The sequence below is a fragment of the Apis florea genome, unplaced genomic scaffold (genome assembly GCF_048593485.1).
Source record: "Apis florea isolate Af1SG1 unplaced genomic scaffold, ASM4859348v1 contig_2495_pilon, whole genome shotgun sequence".
In the NCBI taxonomy this organism is placed as follows: domain Eukaryota; kingdom Metazoa; phylum Arthropoda; class Insecta; order Hymenoptera; family Apidae; genus Apis; species Apis florea.
In genome coordinates this window covers 508,556-527,269 of record NW_028256595.1, presented here as the reverse complement: position 1 = coordinate 527,269, position 18,714 = coordinate 508,556, and the positions used below count along the sequence as shown (strand labels likewise).

The 18,714-nt window shown below is 44.6% G+C and overlaps 1 protein-coding gene across 1 annotated transcript; it reads right to left on the bottom strand.

The window, feature by feature from the left end:
* Positions 1-2,917: 2,917 nt before the first annotated feature.
* LOC100865209 (uncharacterized) lies at positions 2,918-18,660 on the bottom strand. Its single transcript, XM_086906789.1, has 7 exons — positions 18,240-18,660; positions 15,384-15,526; positions 15,096-15,313; positions 14,110-14,336; positions 12,501-12,827; positions 6,473-12,362; positions 2,918-6,318 (listed from the first exon to the last, which is right to left on the bottom strand). Exons 1-7 carry the CDS (start codon positions 18,267-18,269, stop codon positions 4,457-4,459), a joined length of 8,697 nt encoding a protein of 2,898 aa, XP_086762915.1. The 5' UTR covers positions 18,270-18,660; the 3' UTR covers positions 2,918-4,456.
* Positions 18,661-18,714: the final 54 nt, after the last annotated feature.

The following is an 18,714-nucleotide window of genomic DNA, read 5'->3' as shown; positions in this document are numbered from 1 at the left end:
GTTACAAAGGAATAATATATAATCGTATGGAGAAAACTACGAAGTTTGCAAGTTTATGCATAATTTTTTTCACTTAACGCTAGTCAAATATTTACATATAAATGCTGATGCGGGTGTATTCACATGTAAATATCGATTCTACGTTAAATATAATTAATGATGCGTTAGATCGAACCGTAGTCTTCATTGAACAAACATTTTCCGACTGGTCGTGTATCTCGAAAATATGTATTATTAATGTTTTATATAATTACAGTACATATGTATAATGGTAATGTCTAGAAAAGAAATGTTCCCTTCATTCGTATTTTTTCTTTACTGCATTTTTTAAACGTATATACAGAGAAGCATCTTCATGATTCTCTTGCTTTTTTCGGACATGACTGTACTGGTGTGTCTGTTATTTTTTCCTTTTTTTTTCTGTTTTTTTTTTTATTTTTTATTTTTATTTATTTATTTTTTTTTTTTAACAACTTCGTCCTCGGTTTATGTGGCTTTTCGTCTCTCTTCGGTTTCTTCCATCCTTTTGTAATTATTTAATCTCTCGATTTTCAACTGATTTGTGCTAAACGACAATATGTATTTTAATGAATGTACGTTTTGCAGTGCACGGCCGTTTTGTTTATACATATTCTCTCTCTCTCTCTCTCTCTCTCTCTCTCTCTCTCTCTCTCTCTCTCTCTCTCTTCCCCTTTCTCTATCATTTCTTATTTATTTATTTTTCCAAACCTTTTTTAATAATTTTCCTTTCTTTTTTCTATATTATTTTCTCATATTGTTCATTTAAAGATATCAAAGTGACGCGACAATATCGTTCTCTCAAATACTGATATCAAGGGTTTGAGTGAGAAAAAACAGTAGTCTTAACAACATGCGATACAAAAACTCTAAGTTAATCATTTAACGGCCAGTGTGAAGCGATTTGGATTTCTCTTCTATTTTTTTATCTGTCTTTCTTCTTCTTCTTCTTCCTTTTCCTCTTCTTCTTCTTCTTTTTCTTCTTCTTCGTCTTCTTCTTTGTCTTCTTCTTCGTCTTCTCTGTTTTTATGTTTGTTTTTCCCTCTTTTTTTTTTTTAAGTACCTGAAAAGCTCTCGATTCTGGAAAACTTTGCTTATCCTTAAGTGTTTCTTCTAGATTTTTATTCTTTTATTTAAGTCCATTCATGAATTTTTTTTACGAAGACTACAGTTACCCCTCTATTATAAATGCGATTGGTACGACTAAAGATTGGCGAAAAAGGCCAGGCTATCACTGACAATCGTATTCTTTTTCTCGTTTTTATCTCTTCCATTCACTCACTCATACTACATGCACATTCTTTTTTTTTTCCTATTTCTCGCTCGTTTGCTTTAACGTATAAGCTACATGTAATGTTTTTCTCCATCTCATCAAAAAATACGTATTATTAATATTATTATTATTATTATTATTATTATTATTAATATTATTATTATTACTATTATTATTATTATTAATATTATTAATATTATTATTATTATTACTATTATTGTTATTAATATTAATATTATCATTATTATTAATAATATTATTATTATTATTATTATTATTATTTTAATGTAACGTTCTTTCAAAATTTACATCTACACATAAAGATGCATTTCTTTAACGTTTTTTATCTCTTTGTTTTTACGTTTATTTGTTGTTCGTCTCACTTTTTCTATATTTCATTTTTATTCCGTTCTTTGTGTGTTTCGTTCTTTTTCTCCTTCTTTCTTTCTTTTTACATCACTTTAGCTGTACAGGAAGATAAGAACTTACATTTAGACAATAACATTAACTTGATTTTTCTTGTCGACTCGCTCCGCTGGAAACTCGTCAGATTATGCTGAAAAAGGATTTTAGGATTATTCGTTGAGCGATCGTTCAAATGGGAGTCGAAAAATTTTAAATGTACATTATTTACAAGACACTGAGTGATCAGAATGGAAGAAGATAGACAACGAAAGCTAGAAAAACAGATAAATTCTAGTAAGGGTGCCTAGGTAAAACGTGTGTCAACGTGTGTAAGATATTGGGTTTTAAATTTAACTTTGTTGTTTGCATTTTGTTATTGCTAATGACATAATAAGATTTATTTGGACGAAGATTTATTTTCCAACAGAAATTCGAATTTTCGAGGAGCAGCAATTGTACTTAGATTGTCTATATTATCTTTCACTTCGCGCAAACAGGATATTCAAAGTGAAAGATATTATTTGAAATCGTTCAAGTTACAGCGGGCGATTTCTTCGACAAATAATAGCAATTGGAAATTGCTTAAAAACATGATGAGAATTATGAAAAATGATCGACGTGTGCACGAGGTAGAGATTTTACTAATCGATGACAGAATAAGAAAATGAAGAAGATAATTATCTTACAATAATACGTTCAAAACGAAGCAATTAATACAATTTACAATTGGATTATAAGAAAAATAATAAATTTAATACGCTTATGTCGTACTTCATTTCTCCTTTTTTATCCATTTGCCATTTTTTTCCTTTCAAGTTATTTTTTTAAGTTTCCTTCCTTTATTATTATTATTATTATTATTATTATTATTATTTATTATTTACTATTTATCATCATTATTATTAATATTATTAATATTATCATTATTATTAATATTATCATTATTATTACTTTTTTTTGTTTTCTTTTTGTTTCTTTTTTGTTTTTTTTTGTTTTCTTTTTTTTTTTGTTTTTTTTTTTTTTTGCTTCTAAACGGAATCACTTTGGTTCGTATCACGAAATGAGACTATTCACAGGAACATTACTTTTCAACATCCTTAATCCTTAGTTTTTGCGCCAGAGGTAACACATTAAACGCTTCGATTAACGAGTTCTAATCTTTACGTGGAAAATTTCCAATCCACCCCATGATGATGAAGGTGCGAAAGAAACGTACGGAAATTTATAAGTGTTGTTTCATGGCTTAATTATACAACCTTTACAAGAATTTCTTCTTTGCTTATAGTTTGTAATAAATTGCAGGCATTCACGCGTCACGACAGCACACCGAAAGATGATATAAACTTGTCATTCTGAAACAAGGTGAAGCGATTTTGTACTAAAGTGCAGCGATATAATACTATACTTTTTAATGAATTATCTACGTAATGTACAGTTTTTTTTTTTTTTGGATACCTTTTTTTTTCTTTTTTTCTTCTTCTTTTTTTTTTTTTTTTTTTTTTTTACATACACCGTGACAAACAAGGTATGGTCGGCTCGTCACACAACGGTTGCTCTTAATTACATATATATTTCTTTTGTCTCATTTTATACGTCCTTCTTTCGATATTTTCCTTTTTCTTTTCTTTTTTTTTTTTTTTTTTTCCTTCAAATATCTTCACCTTTATTCATTCCTATTCTTTTTTTGTCACTAATCCGTTCAATCGTCTCTCTCGCTACTCTCTCTTGTATCATAAGGTAATAATATTACGACATTATAATTTACAAGGACTATCTTGATTTTAGAGATTAAGATACTATAAGTTAATAATCGAGAACTTTACGCAAAAGGCAAAGAATTCAATGCACGTCTCGTTACTTCTACGTTAATTCACCAAACGAGATCTATAGATTAATTCGTCTATTCAGTCTGACCATACCATGTAAAAGAACGTAGAATAGTATCATCATCATTATCATCATCATCATCATCATCATCATCATCATCATCATCATCATTATCATCATAATAGATACAGTAGACAGAAATTATGAATTCAGGCTTTTAATTATAAATTCTTTAGTCTGCGAGGGATCTATCGACAGTCGGATGCGTTCTATTTTAATTTTTCCCATCCTTCTCTTACCAAATTCCCCTCCACGCTATCTCTCTACCCTTTCACGCGCCTATTCCTCGCCGTAAAACCTTTATCTTTTTTTGACTAGATTGCGTCTCTAATATCCTTAACGATTTAATCTAAGTCTGCCATTCATTATAATTTTCATCTTACATCTAGTATTACAATAACATCTAGTGGTAAGAGGATGACCTACTTGTTGTCGAGAATCGTTAATTAGAACAACCATTCGTTCCTTCGCTCTCTCTCTCTCTTACTCTTACCGTCTCTGATAAAACGAGTTCAACGTTTATGCCCAAGAACGAAGAACTTGCGAGTGTCACGCAAATTAAACTTGCCTAATACGAGGATAGGCATTTCCATATTACCGGTATATATGTATATATATATACACACGCATACACACACAAATTCGACGATTCGTGCGTTTCTCACAGTTTCGGATAATCCGTTCAACTTTTCGGCTATTGAAAAATCCTAAGTTTCTCGCAATGGCGTTACGGTTACAAGGATACGCCCGGATACGTTTTATGGAAGCTCCTTCGTCACCGGGGAACCGCGTCCAACGCGATGGACAAGCACGTAGCATTGTTAGAATCAAGATCGAACACGCGATGCTCCGTCGAGCGTTCGAACGCTAGGACTACCTTTTCTTCCCGGCCTGTTTCGACGACAATCGTTTCTTTAACCTCGGATGATCGGATTTGACCGACTTCTTTTTAGGTCTCTCCGGGGATCCGTTACAACAGGCGCATCCTTTCTTAACGTGGCCGCGCAAGCTCGACCGTCTTGCCCGACAGTCCGGCTCGACCAAAGCGATATTCCCGGAGGTTTCGTCGTCGGAGGGCTCCGATGCCTTATCACTGGAAACCATAACCGAATCTTGGATCGACTCGCTCGACACCTTAATTCGTTTCGACAGGCCACCACCCTTGTGATCTGCCCGATTCAACACCACCCTCGCATTCACCTGTAACTTGTCTTTCTTTTTCAAGTAATTGCAACGCCGCTCGTTCGACAAAGACTTGAGGCTTTGCACACTGTCCTCGAGGCCGTTGCTCAGCGCGTTCTCCTCCGGTTGGCTGCCGATCGACTCGCTTATACTCGAATCCTCCTCGTCGCTGCTCGACCTAGTCCTCTCGGACATCGGGCTCTCCCAGGATAGATAATCCATCCTCGTCACCTTGGACGCGATCCGTTTCTTATTCGTGTACGTGTACTTGTGCGTGGACAACATAGGGCCAGCGATCGGGGAGAGGGGCGAGGGTATCGTCACGTCGGCCGTGTTGCTGCTCAACAGTGTTAAGCTCTCGTCCCCGGAGCTAGCGGCCGACGCGTTGTTTACGTTTATGCTGGGCGGCAACGATTCCGAGTCGAGATCAATGTCAAGCTTCATGTTCGACGGGATGCTCGACACGCTGCTCGGCGTCCCCTCCTTCGACCCGTTCCTCGACGCCATCTTCCCCCCCCTGTCCTTCGACGAGTCGTTCTCCAACGAGGCAAGATTGGTCGGCGACAATCTCGAGATGTCCGAATTACTGTTCGACGCCTCGTCCTGGCTCAGGTTATCCAACGTCAGTCGAATGTGCTTCGCCGGATTTTCCAACTCCTCCGCCTTCTCCCTCTTCGACCTTTTCGACGCGGAATCCTTCGTCGATCTTGTCCTCTGATTGCCAGCGCCGCCGCCGCCGCTTTTTCTGCCACGCTCGACGTTAACTTTGAAATCGGCCACGGGACTGGCGTCCCTGCTCCCGCTCGACGAATCGAGAGAGCGAAAGTACGAGCCACCGTACGATTTCATGCCCAACGGTTGGCTGCAAGAAGCGTCCTGGGACGAGTGGTCGAAAGAGGGGGAATGATTCGTGTCGAACAGTAGATCCGCCTCCGGGAAGAGGTCGCTGGTGCTTGGCTCGTCCACGCCCAAATCCTCGCACTCCTCCGACAAACTTTTCTGCATCTTCATCTCCCTCTCCATGGCTGCCGCCTTCCTCTCCATCCTCTGTTGCAACAACTCCCGATCCAATCTCGGGTTCAACGGCGTTTTCATCACGTTCCCCTTGCTCGCGTACTGTTGGAACGGTTCCAGCGTGTGATTCATGAAATATTTCTTCGTCTGGTATATCTGGCCGCCCGCGGACATCTCGATACCTTGCCCCTTGTTGATGATCTGGAGAACGCTTTGCACGTTCTCCGTGTTGTCCGAGTATCTCGAGTTCAGGGGGTCGATGCTCAATGAATTCGTGGACGTGGGGACGTAGCGCCAAGGCGTGTCGGGCGACACTTTGCCCTCCGGCTCCCAGGCCTCTTGCAACCTCGCGTTCCCGTACAACAGACCGTTCCCCACTTTGCACGACACCTCGATACCCTCGCCCGACGCTTGAACAGATGACTCCTGGCTGTCCGAGCTGCTCGGCCCGCCGGTCACCAGGAACTGCGTCGCCCCGTCCATCTCTCCTCCCGGCTGCTTGCTCCCCACCACCGTTCCGATCGTGGTGGACATCGAATCTGCGAAAAAAGAAGAAAAAGAAACGGATCGTACATCACCGAATCGAACGAAAAAGGGATATTAAAATTTCTCGAATCGAACTGGTCTCATCACCTGCTCGAAAAAAACTCGACGTTTTCATCGAGTTTCACCCTCGTGCGTTCTTATACATACCCATCGAGTCCTCGATTTTTCTTTTCACCGTCTTCGGGGAGATGATCTTGGCGCCAGGGATTATCTCCGTCGACGCCTCCTTCGTGTCCTTTTGCTGTTGCTGCTGTTGCTGATGGTGATGGTGGTGGTGATGGTGGTGATGGTGGTGTTGAGAGGCATCGTTCAACAGGGAAACGTCGGATTGAGTGGCGAACGCGAGAGCGATCGTTGCACCCGTTTGTATGGACACGTGTTTGTCGTTGTTGTGAATTTGACCCTCCTGGGGGGACTGGCTCGTCTTCTCCGGGCTGTGCTGGGCGATCGTCGCCGTGGGCGTGGTGATGCACACCACGTTGTCCGACTTGAGCCCAGGGCTCGTCAATTTGTGTATGGAAGAGGAGTTGAACAATCTTGCCCCTTGAAGGGTCAAATTCGGATTGCTTGTGATCACCCCGCAGATCGGTTGGCCCCCCTCCCCGCCCTCGTTCAAGTTGCGCTGGATCAAGCCGATCGCCGAGTTGCTCTTGTTGACCACGATCGCGGCGTTCGCGGATTCGACGACGGTTGCGGGGACCGTGGCGTCCGATTTCGCCATCGCCAGGTCACCGATCACGTTGCCGCCCTTCTCCGTGACCACGTCGCCCGAACCGAACTGATGATTCCCGGCCGAGGCCGTCTGAGGTATCACCACCGAGGCCCCCTGAACGTTCTGCGCTGTCCCCAACGACGCCTGGCTGCCCGACAACGTTTGCAACGTTGGTATTTTCACCTGTTTCACCTGCGCCGGTTGCGAGATTATCTTCCCCGCCTGATTCAGGAACGATTGAAGCACCAACGTGTTGGAGACGGCCGCGTTGCCCGTGGCGCGCACGGTCGCCGGCACGGTTGCCAACAGCTTCGACCCGCTCGACACTATGGTGAACTGTTGGCCCCCCTTCACCAGATTCATGGGCAGGATGTAGTTGGGGCCCGGGACGAAGACGGCCGTGCTGCCCACCTTGCCCGTGACCGAGGCGAGGGCCTCGCTCACCGACACGGAACCGGCCTGCACCGCCTCTTGAACGATCACCGCCCTCGGCTGGCCGGATCCAGGCTCGGCGAAGATGAGATTTCGCCTCTTCACGTTCACCTCAACGCCATCGTTCGAGTCGGTGGCCAGATTTCGAACCTCGGCCGCAGCGGCGCTCGCCGCCTCGCCAGCGCCACCTACGTTGGCCGACGGTTGCTCCTCGGGGGCGGGAAAACCAGCCGGGCTGTCCTGCACGTGAACCACGCCGCTCGACGAGTCTTCGCTGCCCATCGTCCTGCCCAGATCGTCCGTGCTCGGGCTCAGCTCCGAGGAGTTGTTGTTCTGCTGGCCACCCACCGACTTCGCCTTGCTCGCGCTCGACTTCTTCCTCTTCGACGATTGGCTGGGATTCGTGGGCGGGTTCGATCTTCTCCGAGGGGCGGGCTTGTTGTTCAGATCGGGCGAGTTGCGCAATTGCTCCGCGTACTCGTCCAGAATCGCGTAGATCCTCTGCGCTGTTTGCTCGTCCTCTTGCGGCTTTTGTTGAGGTTTCGGTATCGGAGACGACTTGGACGTGTTTGTCGCGCTGGTTTTCACGGTTTTCGGCGCCGCTTTCTTCACCGTCTTCGAGGAGGGCGGGGTGGGCGGTGTTTTCCCTGCCGGAGGTACGGGGGCCGGGGCGGGCGTTACGCAAGGACTGGAAGAGCTCTGCGAGGTGACGCTCAACGCGGGCGAGGCGGCCGGTTGACAGTAACTGGTCACAACCACGACCGGCGTCGAGTTCGGCGTTTTCGCAACCACCGATCCCGTATTCTGATTCACGTAAGCGAGAGACACTTTTTGGGAGAAAACGTCCTGTTGGAAATTCACCGTCGCGTTCCCGTTGCTCGCGAACTCGTTGCTCGTTCCTCCACTCTGTTGCTGCGTCGGCATTAAAAGTTGTTGGGCCAGCGCGCTCACCGACACTTGCTGTTGTTTACCAGCTTGCGTTTGTTGTTGCTGCTGCTGCTGCTGTTGTTGTTGTTGTTGCTGCTGTTGCTGTTGTTGCTGCTGCTGCGTGGTCGTTTGCGTTTGTACGGTGGTAGTGGCCGAGGTGGATATCGTTTGATGGGATTGCGGTTGAATCGTGCTCCTCTCCTTCACTTGTTCTAATACACTCTCGAACTCCCTCAATTGTTCCAAAGTGGTCGAACTGACTTGATTCGGCACCTCTATGGGGGAGCCGAGCAAACTGTCCGTTCGAACCGTGGACTGTTGTTGTTGCTGCTGTTGTTGCTGTTGCTGCTGCTGTTGTTGCAATCTCGGTGTGGTCAGTACAGCTTGTATAGCTCCCGTGATATTTTGTTGCCTCAAAGGAGCTCGAATGATGTTCAACTTGACCACAGGTGTCCTTCCGGTTGGTATCGAATTCGCGTGCGATATGGTGGGGATAATATTTAACTGGCTTGGATTCGTGGTCGATATGGTGACGGGGATTTTGTGCGTGTATATGACACCGGGCGAAGCGTTCTGCACCAACTGCGTCAACGTTTGACTCGCGTTCGGGCTGGTCGCCGCCACCACGTTCGCGTTATTCCCGGAGCTTTGAACGATGTTCAATATCTGCCTGCTCGTGGTCGATAATTGTAACGCGTTTGGAATGTTCGCGATGGACTGCACGTTTATCCCCGTGGACGGGGTGTTTGCCTGTTGCGCGTTGGGCACAGACGTTTGTACAGCTTTCGAGAGATTAGCCGTTTTTTGAGGAGATACCGATTGTACCAAAGTTTCCGCCGAGGCGGCGCCACCCGTCGTCACGCCACTCGCACCCGATGCATCCGTGGAAAGCGTGTATATAGTTTTACCGAAGGCCTGTTGAAATTTCGGCAAACCGGCGTTCTGCCCGGAATTTTGTTGCGCGCTCGCCTTCGTCAATCTCTCGTACGTGCTCCTGCTGTTCCCACCGCCGTTCTCGCCTCTCTGATTTTGCCTCTGTGAAAAATTCGCGACCCCTCCTCCTCCTCCTCCACCTCCTCCGTCGTCGATATTTTGCAGGTTGAGAACCTGATTCCTCTGATTGGACACTACGCTCGGATTCACCGAGGCCAGTTGATACGTGCCGTCCGGTTTGCAAACGATCTGCAACTGTTCCGACGCGATATTCGTCGAGGGGATCCCCGAACTCGTGGTCGTCGTCGCGGTCGTAGTCGCGATAGCGGCGGAACACGGGGAAGGGGATTTCTTGGGTGATTGACTCTGCTGGTTTCGTCGTTGGATCGGTATCGTTCGCGGGCTCGAGTCGGACTCGAGTTGGCTGGAAACGTTGGTGGTCGTGGAGGAAGTGGGCGAGTTGTCAGGCGGTTGATTTGTCTCCTCGCCGACGTCGGGAAGGATGGAGGATCTTGGAGGGGGGGTTTGACCGGCCGGGCTCATGCCGACACCGCTGTCGTGGCCCCCGGAGGAGGGTGTGCCGGGCAATTGGATGTTGCCTGCCACGCTGGGAGTTCTGTTCGGCCTGGGAGGTGTATTGCCACTGTTGATCGAGCCCGAGTTCGGGCTCTGCGGAATGTTTCTGGAGAGTTGGACGACGTTCACGGTGGGTCGCATTCTCGGCGGCACCATCATGTCCAACGTGTTCAGGCCGGGCACGTTCTTCGCCAAGATGTCCGAATCCCTGACTGCCTTGGCCAGAATGTCGAACTTTCGTTTGCCCAAACTTGATTTCGAGTTCAAATCCCGGCCGTCGGCGGACGTTAAATCCGTTTTACCGATCATCGTCGCTCCGTTCCCCTTTTGTTTTTGATGGTGGTGATACGTGGTGGACAAGGTGTTCTTGTTGGGCGAGAACGGCATGTTTTTCTGTATATTCATCAATTCGCTCGTTATATCCCCGCTGCTCAACCGTTGCTGCTTCTTCGCCCGAATCAACTTCCTGTCGATCTCGTCCGCCCTGGTCAACACGATCTTCGGGTTCAAGTTCAACGTGCTCAGCATAGGGGCGAATTTCGTCACGTTGTTCGTGCTATTCTCTAAATTATTATTGTCTTTGCTCTTGTTCAAAAGATTCTTCTGCAATATCTGCGTGATCCTGGTGGGTTTCTTCGAGTTCTGCGGCCTAAACATCCTCAGGGATTTGAGCACAGCCGGGTCGCTCCTTCTCTCGGTGATTATCAAAGGCGCGGCCGCCGTGTATGCCGAACCCTTTATCGTCTCCCGTTTGCTCTCGTCCATATCGGCCGAGAACAAGGTTATGATATCGTTGCTGCTCACGTCCGAGCCGCTCGCGTCTTCGTTCGTGTTCCCGTGGCGCACGTTCTCGTTGACGAGCATGTGGAAATGGGAGACCGACTCGACGGTCAATTTCGACCCCTTGGGACGAAGTTTCTTGCCCCCCTCCTTGCCCGACGATGACGATTTGTTGCCTATCTGCTTCTTCTTCACCTCCATTCGACACCCGTCGCTGCCCAGACTGTCCGTTTGGCTGTCCTGCGTGTTGCTGTCGGAATCGGAGATCGAGCTCATCCTGTTCCTGAAGTGTTTCGGTTTACGCTCCGCGCTGTCGTAATCGCTCTCCGACGACTCCAACCTGTGAATCTTTCTCTGTCTTCCCGTCCTTCTTATCCGCAACACACTGCCGCTGTCCGAGTCCGTGGTGGTGGTGGTGTCGTCGAGGCTCCTCCTCGTCGAGGACCTCTTGTAATTGCCCGCGGGTTGAAAGCTGCCGAACTGTTCCGAGTTGTCCGACGGTAAATCGACCCATTGCTCGTATCCCTTCTCGATCCCGAAAAATATATCCTTCGTATCGTCCTCCGACGGCCAATCCTTGAACTGAGAATAATCTATGTTGAGGTATTTCAACTCCTTGTTCGTGTTTCTCATCTCCTCGGCGTTCTCCAAGTATCTCTCGCACAGACTGTTCAACTCTTTCCAATCGAGGACCCAGCTGAGCATGTGGTAACGGGGGCTGCTCAAAACAACCGCCAAATCGTCGCAAAGTTGGGGGGAGAGGCCGAGCTTTTCCGCGTCCAACACCTGATTCGGCACCGATTTCTCGTCGTAGTTCGCGGAGCCGGTCACGGCGTCGCCCTTGATCAGGATCAGGGCGTCGAGGGTCCTCTCCACGTTCCTGCTCCCGGGACTGGCGTTCCCCTCAGGCGTTTTACTCCTGGAAATATCGTTGCCGGTGAACTCGCCGCAATTGAAGCAAAGCTCGCCGAGGGGGCCGTTCGATAACGGATCCCTCCTCGGGTGCAACGGACATCTGTCGTTGTTCGCCGAGATGATCGTCTCTCCCCCCCTCTTGGGTGTCAGAAGGCTCTTCAACAGTTGATCGGTGCGCTCGAAGCTCTTGCTCACTTGTCCGTTTTGAAAGTCGATGCTCGGCTTCTTCATCGACGTGATACCGGCCGACAATGGCGACGACGACGACGACGATGACGACGACATTGAAAACAACGAAGGGTTGCACAACGAGGGGGGCGGTGAATCGGCTCTCGTCGCCTTCTCGACGTCGTCGTCCCTTTCCCTATCGCTTTCGATCCTTTTCATCGATCCAGCATTAGATGAGTGATTGGCGCTCTCCGCCAGAGCGTGCTTCAGTTTCTCGTTAACGACCGCAGCGCCGCCATCGGCCGGCGTCCCATCAGCTTTCGTTTTCCCGCACGCGACCGCCATCTCTTTGATCCTGTCGTAACAAGCCCTGGTCGGGTGCAGCGAGAACGCCGTCAGTACGCATTCTCGGGCGATCCCTATGTTGCTCCCAACAACGTCGGCCAGTTTAAGGAACTGCGTGCTCAAACGTTTCGCAGTCTCGCGAACCTTTTCCGTGTCGGATTTGGCTTTCTGACTCTCCAACTCGTTCATGTCTGTGGTCAACGCCCTGATGTACAACTCGATCACCAGGGTCTTTACGCTGTCGCCGAACTGTAATTAGAGAGAGAGAGAAAAAAAACAAAACAAAAATAAAACCTTTCTTTTTTCTTTTTTTTTTCTCGTTCTCGATTTCGAGAGGAAAACGGGAAAAAGAGAATATAGGATATAGATACGGGCAAATGGACTTACGTGTTTGACGAGTACCGCGCAAAAGATATAAATGTGTTGAGCGCTTTCGGCTGGTTCGATCAATTTCCTTATCATCCCGGGTAACGTGGGCTCGACGTCCTTCAATTTCGAATGCAACAACGCCCAAGAGTTTAGAATTTGTTCCAAAATGTTGGCCCCCGTTTCCGGCACGGGGCGCACCATACCGGCTGTGACGAGATATTGTGCAACCAATTCGGCAGCTTTTATAGAATTTCTCCAAACCCGTGCAGTCCCATACTTTGTCGGTCTCTCGCCGCTCAGTCGTTGGACCAATTCCAATCCGTCGCTTAGATCCATTAATTTTAACTGAAAATGGACACTGTTTTTGTACCGCGCTTTTATTATTATTTCAACCCTTTGCGCTCCGGGCTGAATCAACAACTCCACACTGAATTTCTTAGCCAAGTTAAAATGATCTCGCGCACGAATCGCACTTAATAAAACTATTTTATTTTAATGTTTTATCGTATCGTATAAAGAGAGAAAATTTGTCGAATATCAAAGTCTATATTGTTGTTATCTCGCGTGATATTTTAAACCTTTTGCACTCGTTTTGCACCAATCAATTCGGCATTTTTTTTCATATACAAAATGAAAACATTTTTCTGGGAATATGTTACGAGTTAACTTGCCGTTTTAGTAAAAAAAATTTGAAAAATACATAAATTTTATCTACACCTCAATCTCTTAATCGGTGAAAATCTATGTATACATATGTATATATATATATATATATATCTTTTATTATCTTTATTATCTTGTATTTTATATATACACACACATTTAAGCAGAAAACATTGTAGCAAGAGTTCCTAGAATGTAATACTTATGTAAATATATGTATTTACAATAATAAAATGTACATATGAGTGCAAAAGATTAATAATAAAGTAATTACCAGAATGCATCCTCGATTCGTCAAGGCAAGTGTCGCGATAAACTTTCGTTGCAAACCTTACAATCTCAATTCAACATGCTCTCACATTCACAGATACTATTCTTATTATTCATCTTCTCGTACATCTACTATTTCCTTTCTCTCTATCGTCTCACCGCTTACAAAACTCAGAAACTTCGAAAATAACATTTCTATCGCCGCAATTGTCAAACTTAGACTAACGCCGAAAATGCAGTTCTAATTTGAGATAACAAAAATCTAACCATTCGATAATATCAGGGTGTCCCATAAATTTCTTTCTTTCTTTCTTTTTGATACGATATTTGTATCTCAATCCCTTAATCAGTGAAAATCTATATATATATCTTTAATATCTTGTTCACATTTGTTTTACATACACATTTAAGCAGAAAGTAAAAATTGTAACAAGAGTCTCTAGAATGTAATATAAATATATATATATATATATATAAATACAGACGGCTAACAAATAAGCCTGCATGTTCATACAAACATAACCGCTAAAAGCTCATTCCTAGCGAAAGAAACTGGACACCCTGATACATCATTCTACAAGATTATACGTAAAGAAAAATCGCCTGGAGCGCAAAGGGTTAAAAGATAAGAAGAAAAAAAGAACGGTCCTCCGTCGCACACGGATCCATCGATGGATCCACAGTGTGTACTCACTTGAGCGAATATATCTTGCGTGCGTTTCAATTTATACAAGAGGACAATGTAAACGTCGATCATGTAATGAACGTGATGAGAGTCGGAGAGCGAGCGCAACCTGTCGCTTCGCCTCAGGGAGCGTACGCAGGCGGCGGCGAGGTTCACCGCTATGTCCTCGCAGCGGTCCTCGCAAAGTATTTTCAGCCTCATTGTCAGCAGTTCGCCTTTCTCCGAACAGCAGAATTCTGTCGATCGAGAACGGATCTGATTATTATTACTATTATTACTATTATTATTATTATTATTATTATTATTATTATTAACACGTTCGCCGCCACGTCACCCATACATGGATGACGCTTTCCTCTTCTTCAAAAAATAAGATTTTAACCATTTACATTTGTATTTATATTTAAGAAAGTTATCAATCAAGTAAGAAGAGCCTTCTAGAAATATATTATATTATATTATACGTATATTTACTGATGTAAATACATATATTTACATTATATTACATTAGGACAGTGATTGTATGAATGCAAAGAGTTAAAGCGGAATTTTAAAAGAAATTTAATGGGACAAGCGTTGAAATATAAATATAAAATAAAACTTTGGAATCGAATTTAAAATTTCACTCTGCATTTTTATACAATTTTAAATCTAAAATTATATGGTATATTATGGTAACATAGGAGGGTGTTTTATTACCACCGATAATATAGAATAGGAGTTGCCAGTTAGAGGCTTATATTCACGAAAATACTTAAAATCGACTTTGGAAACGAAGGAAGTAGAGGCTTGGTTAATGAAGACTAAGAGCTAGTATAATATACATAAATATATGAAATAAAAATATTAAAACTATTTTCTCGTTTATCGCTCTGTTCTTACGGCCTTGTCACAGTAACATTTGGACAATTTGAGGAAATCACGCTGACCAACGAACGTGTCAATAACTAGCTTCAACTTGGGGATCCAATCGAATTGGAATCGAGAGATTTTACCCTCTTCATGTTCGGAATCCGGTTGGCCGTTAAGTATGCTGTCGAGGGCGGGATGAGTCCATGGATTGTGCACCAGAGCTATCAGGGCAGTGCACCAGGGTGCAGCGGGGTGTTGCACCAGGTGGGACGCGCACCTCTGCAACGTAACACTGAGGTGCGTCTTCGTCGCGGGTGACAACTTGGGCCACTCCCCGCGCAGTACCAATTTCAACGTGTGCCTGTGAGAGAGGATAAGAAGTTCGTTAATAAATAATATAACAATAATAATGGGAAAAGGGGGATACTCACTTGTGAGCCCATTCTATGAGAGACTGGGTGGCCTCTGGCGTTGCCCCAGGAATGAAATTGGTGACATGCTCCCAGGCGGACAGAAGTGCATTCACCTTGTCGCCGTACTTCTTTTTGCTGTCACTCAATGTCGCTTCAAGCCCCTACAAATCGGCCGTCGATTAAACACACAAGCGAAGAAAAAAAAAAAAAAAAAAAAAGGTTTTTTTCCAGAAGGGAGAGGGGATGATTCGACGAATCAACTTTTTTCCAGACTCGCTTCGATCCTATATATATGTGATCGATCCGTCGATCGCCACAAAATTCAAATTCACGCGTGGAAACGATGTATCTTTCTATTAAATATCGATATCGAACGAAATCTAGAAAAATAATTAGCGATTAAATTTAATTCGTTCCTTCGATAAAGATCGGCAGCTGAAAAAAAAGGAAATTAAGAGTAAGTAATGGATGGAAAAAACGAAAGGAGAAATTCGATCGATATCGAAGCAACGAACGAAATTTAGAAAAAAAAATTAGCGATTAAATTTAATTCGTTATTTCGATAAATATCGGCAAAAGTCGAACATTCCGAAAGTTTCACGAGGGAATTAAACCAAGAGTAAAAATGAAAATATGTTTCTTAATGATGTTTTGTCCAAGTTGGGGATAATTAACGAGAATACGAAAAGCGAAAATGAAAGGAGAAATTATCCGATAATGCGCTACTTAATTTGTAAATAAAGGGCTCGCTTCTCAGCGGAGAATCTTGACTCGAGATGTTTTCGCGTCTCTCTCTCGACAAGAATCAATTCACGTTCCGAAAACAAACGGGAAAAGAGGATGGAAGGGAGGGGGATAGAGAGGAATTAACGGATATTAGGAAACAAAACGTACAGAATTTTCGCGAATAAAAAAGAAATAGAAAAAAAAAAATGGATGGAAAAATTGTTTGGGAAGAAAAAAGTTTCAATTGGAAAGGAGTTAATTTCGAAGGCATACCATCGCGGGCCGAACCATCGGTTACTTACAGCCAACTCAGCCGATCTTACTTTTGCCTAACTTTCCCCATTTGCAAGTTTCGCGCGGCGTTCACGAGCAACCACCCTGCAGCCAACCTTTCCCCCTCCTCGATATATCTCTTTGCTTATTCCTCGCTATCCCCTCCCTCGAATTTTACATCTCTCTTTCTCTCTCACCTCGATCAAATTTGCTCGTTTTCTTGGCCAGTATAAATTAAAAAAAAAAAAAAAAAAAGTCGTTCGAGAATCGAGAAGATTGAACGATATCGATCTTTTTCGTTCTCTCCTCTCTCTACTTTTCTCTAATTCATCGAAGTAACGAAGTAACGTATAACCGTGACCCTGTAACGGAAACCGACATAACAGAGAGAAAGAGAGAGAGAGAGAGAGAGATACGATATGTCGCGCGTGAAGGATTTCCGATACCTAACTTTTACATCGGAACTTTTCAATAATGCAATTCTTATACACGCGGCCCGTCACAGCCTTTCGCTGAAATTCTATCAACTTCCTTCTGTTATCAAATCGAATTCCACCACCGAACGGTGCAACTTGCGCTGCTCTCCCGATTCGAATGTTTGCGCGCCTCGTCCCCACTCCACTTCACTCCACTCCAGAGACTCGACTCGAGGGCGAATTTGAAGTAGCGCGTTTTCCAAAGACTTGGCCCACTCGCTTACGTCCATCGGGCGCGAGTGTGGCGGAAGGAAGTTGAACCGTATTGCGTCAATCGTATGCGAGTGCATGCGCTTCGAAATCGGTCGAGAACGGTCAGCGAAAACGCGAATACGATCTCTTTTCGACGGATTATTCTTTTATTAGCAATCATCGAACGCCATCTATCGGCTCACGTACGGTTAAACGTTTCGTATGAATTTGAGCAGCTCGGATATCTTAAAATCGAAAAAGGATCGTGCGTCTGGATTATTTATAACACGTTGATGATATTTTCAAAAGAGAAGTTTCATTCGTGAATCGAAAGCAATCGAAAGCTTCAAAATCGGTCGAGAACAGTTTTCGAATTATTCTTCTATTCGTAGTCATAGAACGCCATCTATCGTCTCACGTACGATTAAACGTTTCGTACGAATTTAAGCAAGTGGAATATTTTAAAATTGAAGAGAGATTGTGCATTTAGTTATCCGTAACACCTTGATAATATTCTCAGGAGAGAAGTTTCATTTGTGAATCGAAAACAATCGAAAGCTTCGAAATCGACCGACAGTCAGCGAAAACGATCTCTTTTCGAAAGAATTATTCGGATTATTCTTCTATTCGTCACGATGATCGCTCTTGACGCCATCTATCGTCTCACGTACGGTTAAACGTTTCGTACGAATTTAAGCAAATCGGATATCTTAAAACTCTTTGCACTCGTATTTATATTCAAGAAGGTTACCAATCAAGGTAACAAGAGTTCCTAGAATGTAATTATATTATATATAATTGTATTATACACATAGAATGTAATTTAAACATATGTATAATAATAAAATGTAGGATGGCAACTACAGGACGACATACGAGTGCAAAGGATTAAAATCGAAGATAGATCGTGCGTCTGACTATTCACCATATCTTGATAAAATTCTCACGAGAAAAGATTTTCATTCGTGAATCGAAGAAAAACTATGTTTCGACAGGTCGAGGAGTAATAGGAAAACGAGAGAGAGAGAGAGAGAGAGAGAGAGAGAGAGAGAGAGAGAGAAAACTTAATGACAGAATAGACTTGTCCCTTCTCTGGGTGAAACGAATCTCACTCTCTTTCTCTCTCTCTTTCTCTTTCTCTATGTCTATGTAGAGGAAGAAGGAAGGGTGGGGAGAGAGGGGAAGGCAAGTGAAACAGTATCCTCACCACGCACGACTTTTGGATGTGCGAAGACATTCAGAGGGGTGGTCGAGCTGATCGGTGATACAGCAGCAGTAATAGCGAAGTATGGATGGAGAGAACGTTTGGTGGTGGTCGGCGAGGCTGGTAAAAGATATTCTTCCTTCCCGGATCAAAGGATAAGGTGAGGAGTGGCGCGAGTTTCCCCGGCGTCGGTCGCGGCGCGGCGTCCGGTCTTCCTCCTCCTTCTCCGCTCCTCCTCCTCCTCCTTCTCCACCTCTTCCGTTGTTGTTGTTGTTGTTCGGGTGACGGCGAGCTGGTGGCAGGGGTAGGGGCAGGGCTCGTAGCGGACATCAGCGACCTTCACAGCCCCCCAAAGTTCGACGATATCCCCAATTACCGGAAAATCCGTTGACGATGCCCCTCTACGAGACCGGCCTCCTCCTCCTCTCTCCCCACTCCCCTTCCCCCTTTTCCCCTTCCCGCTGCCTGCTTCCTCCTT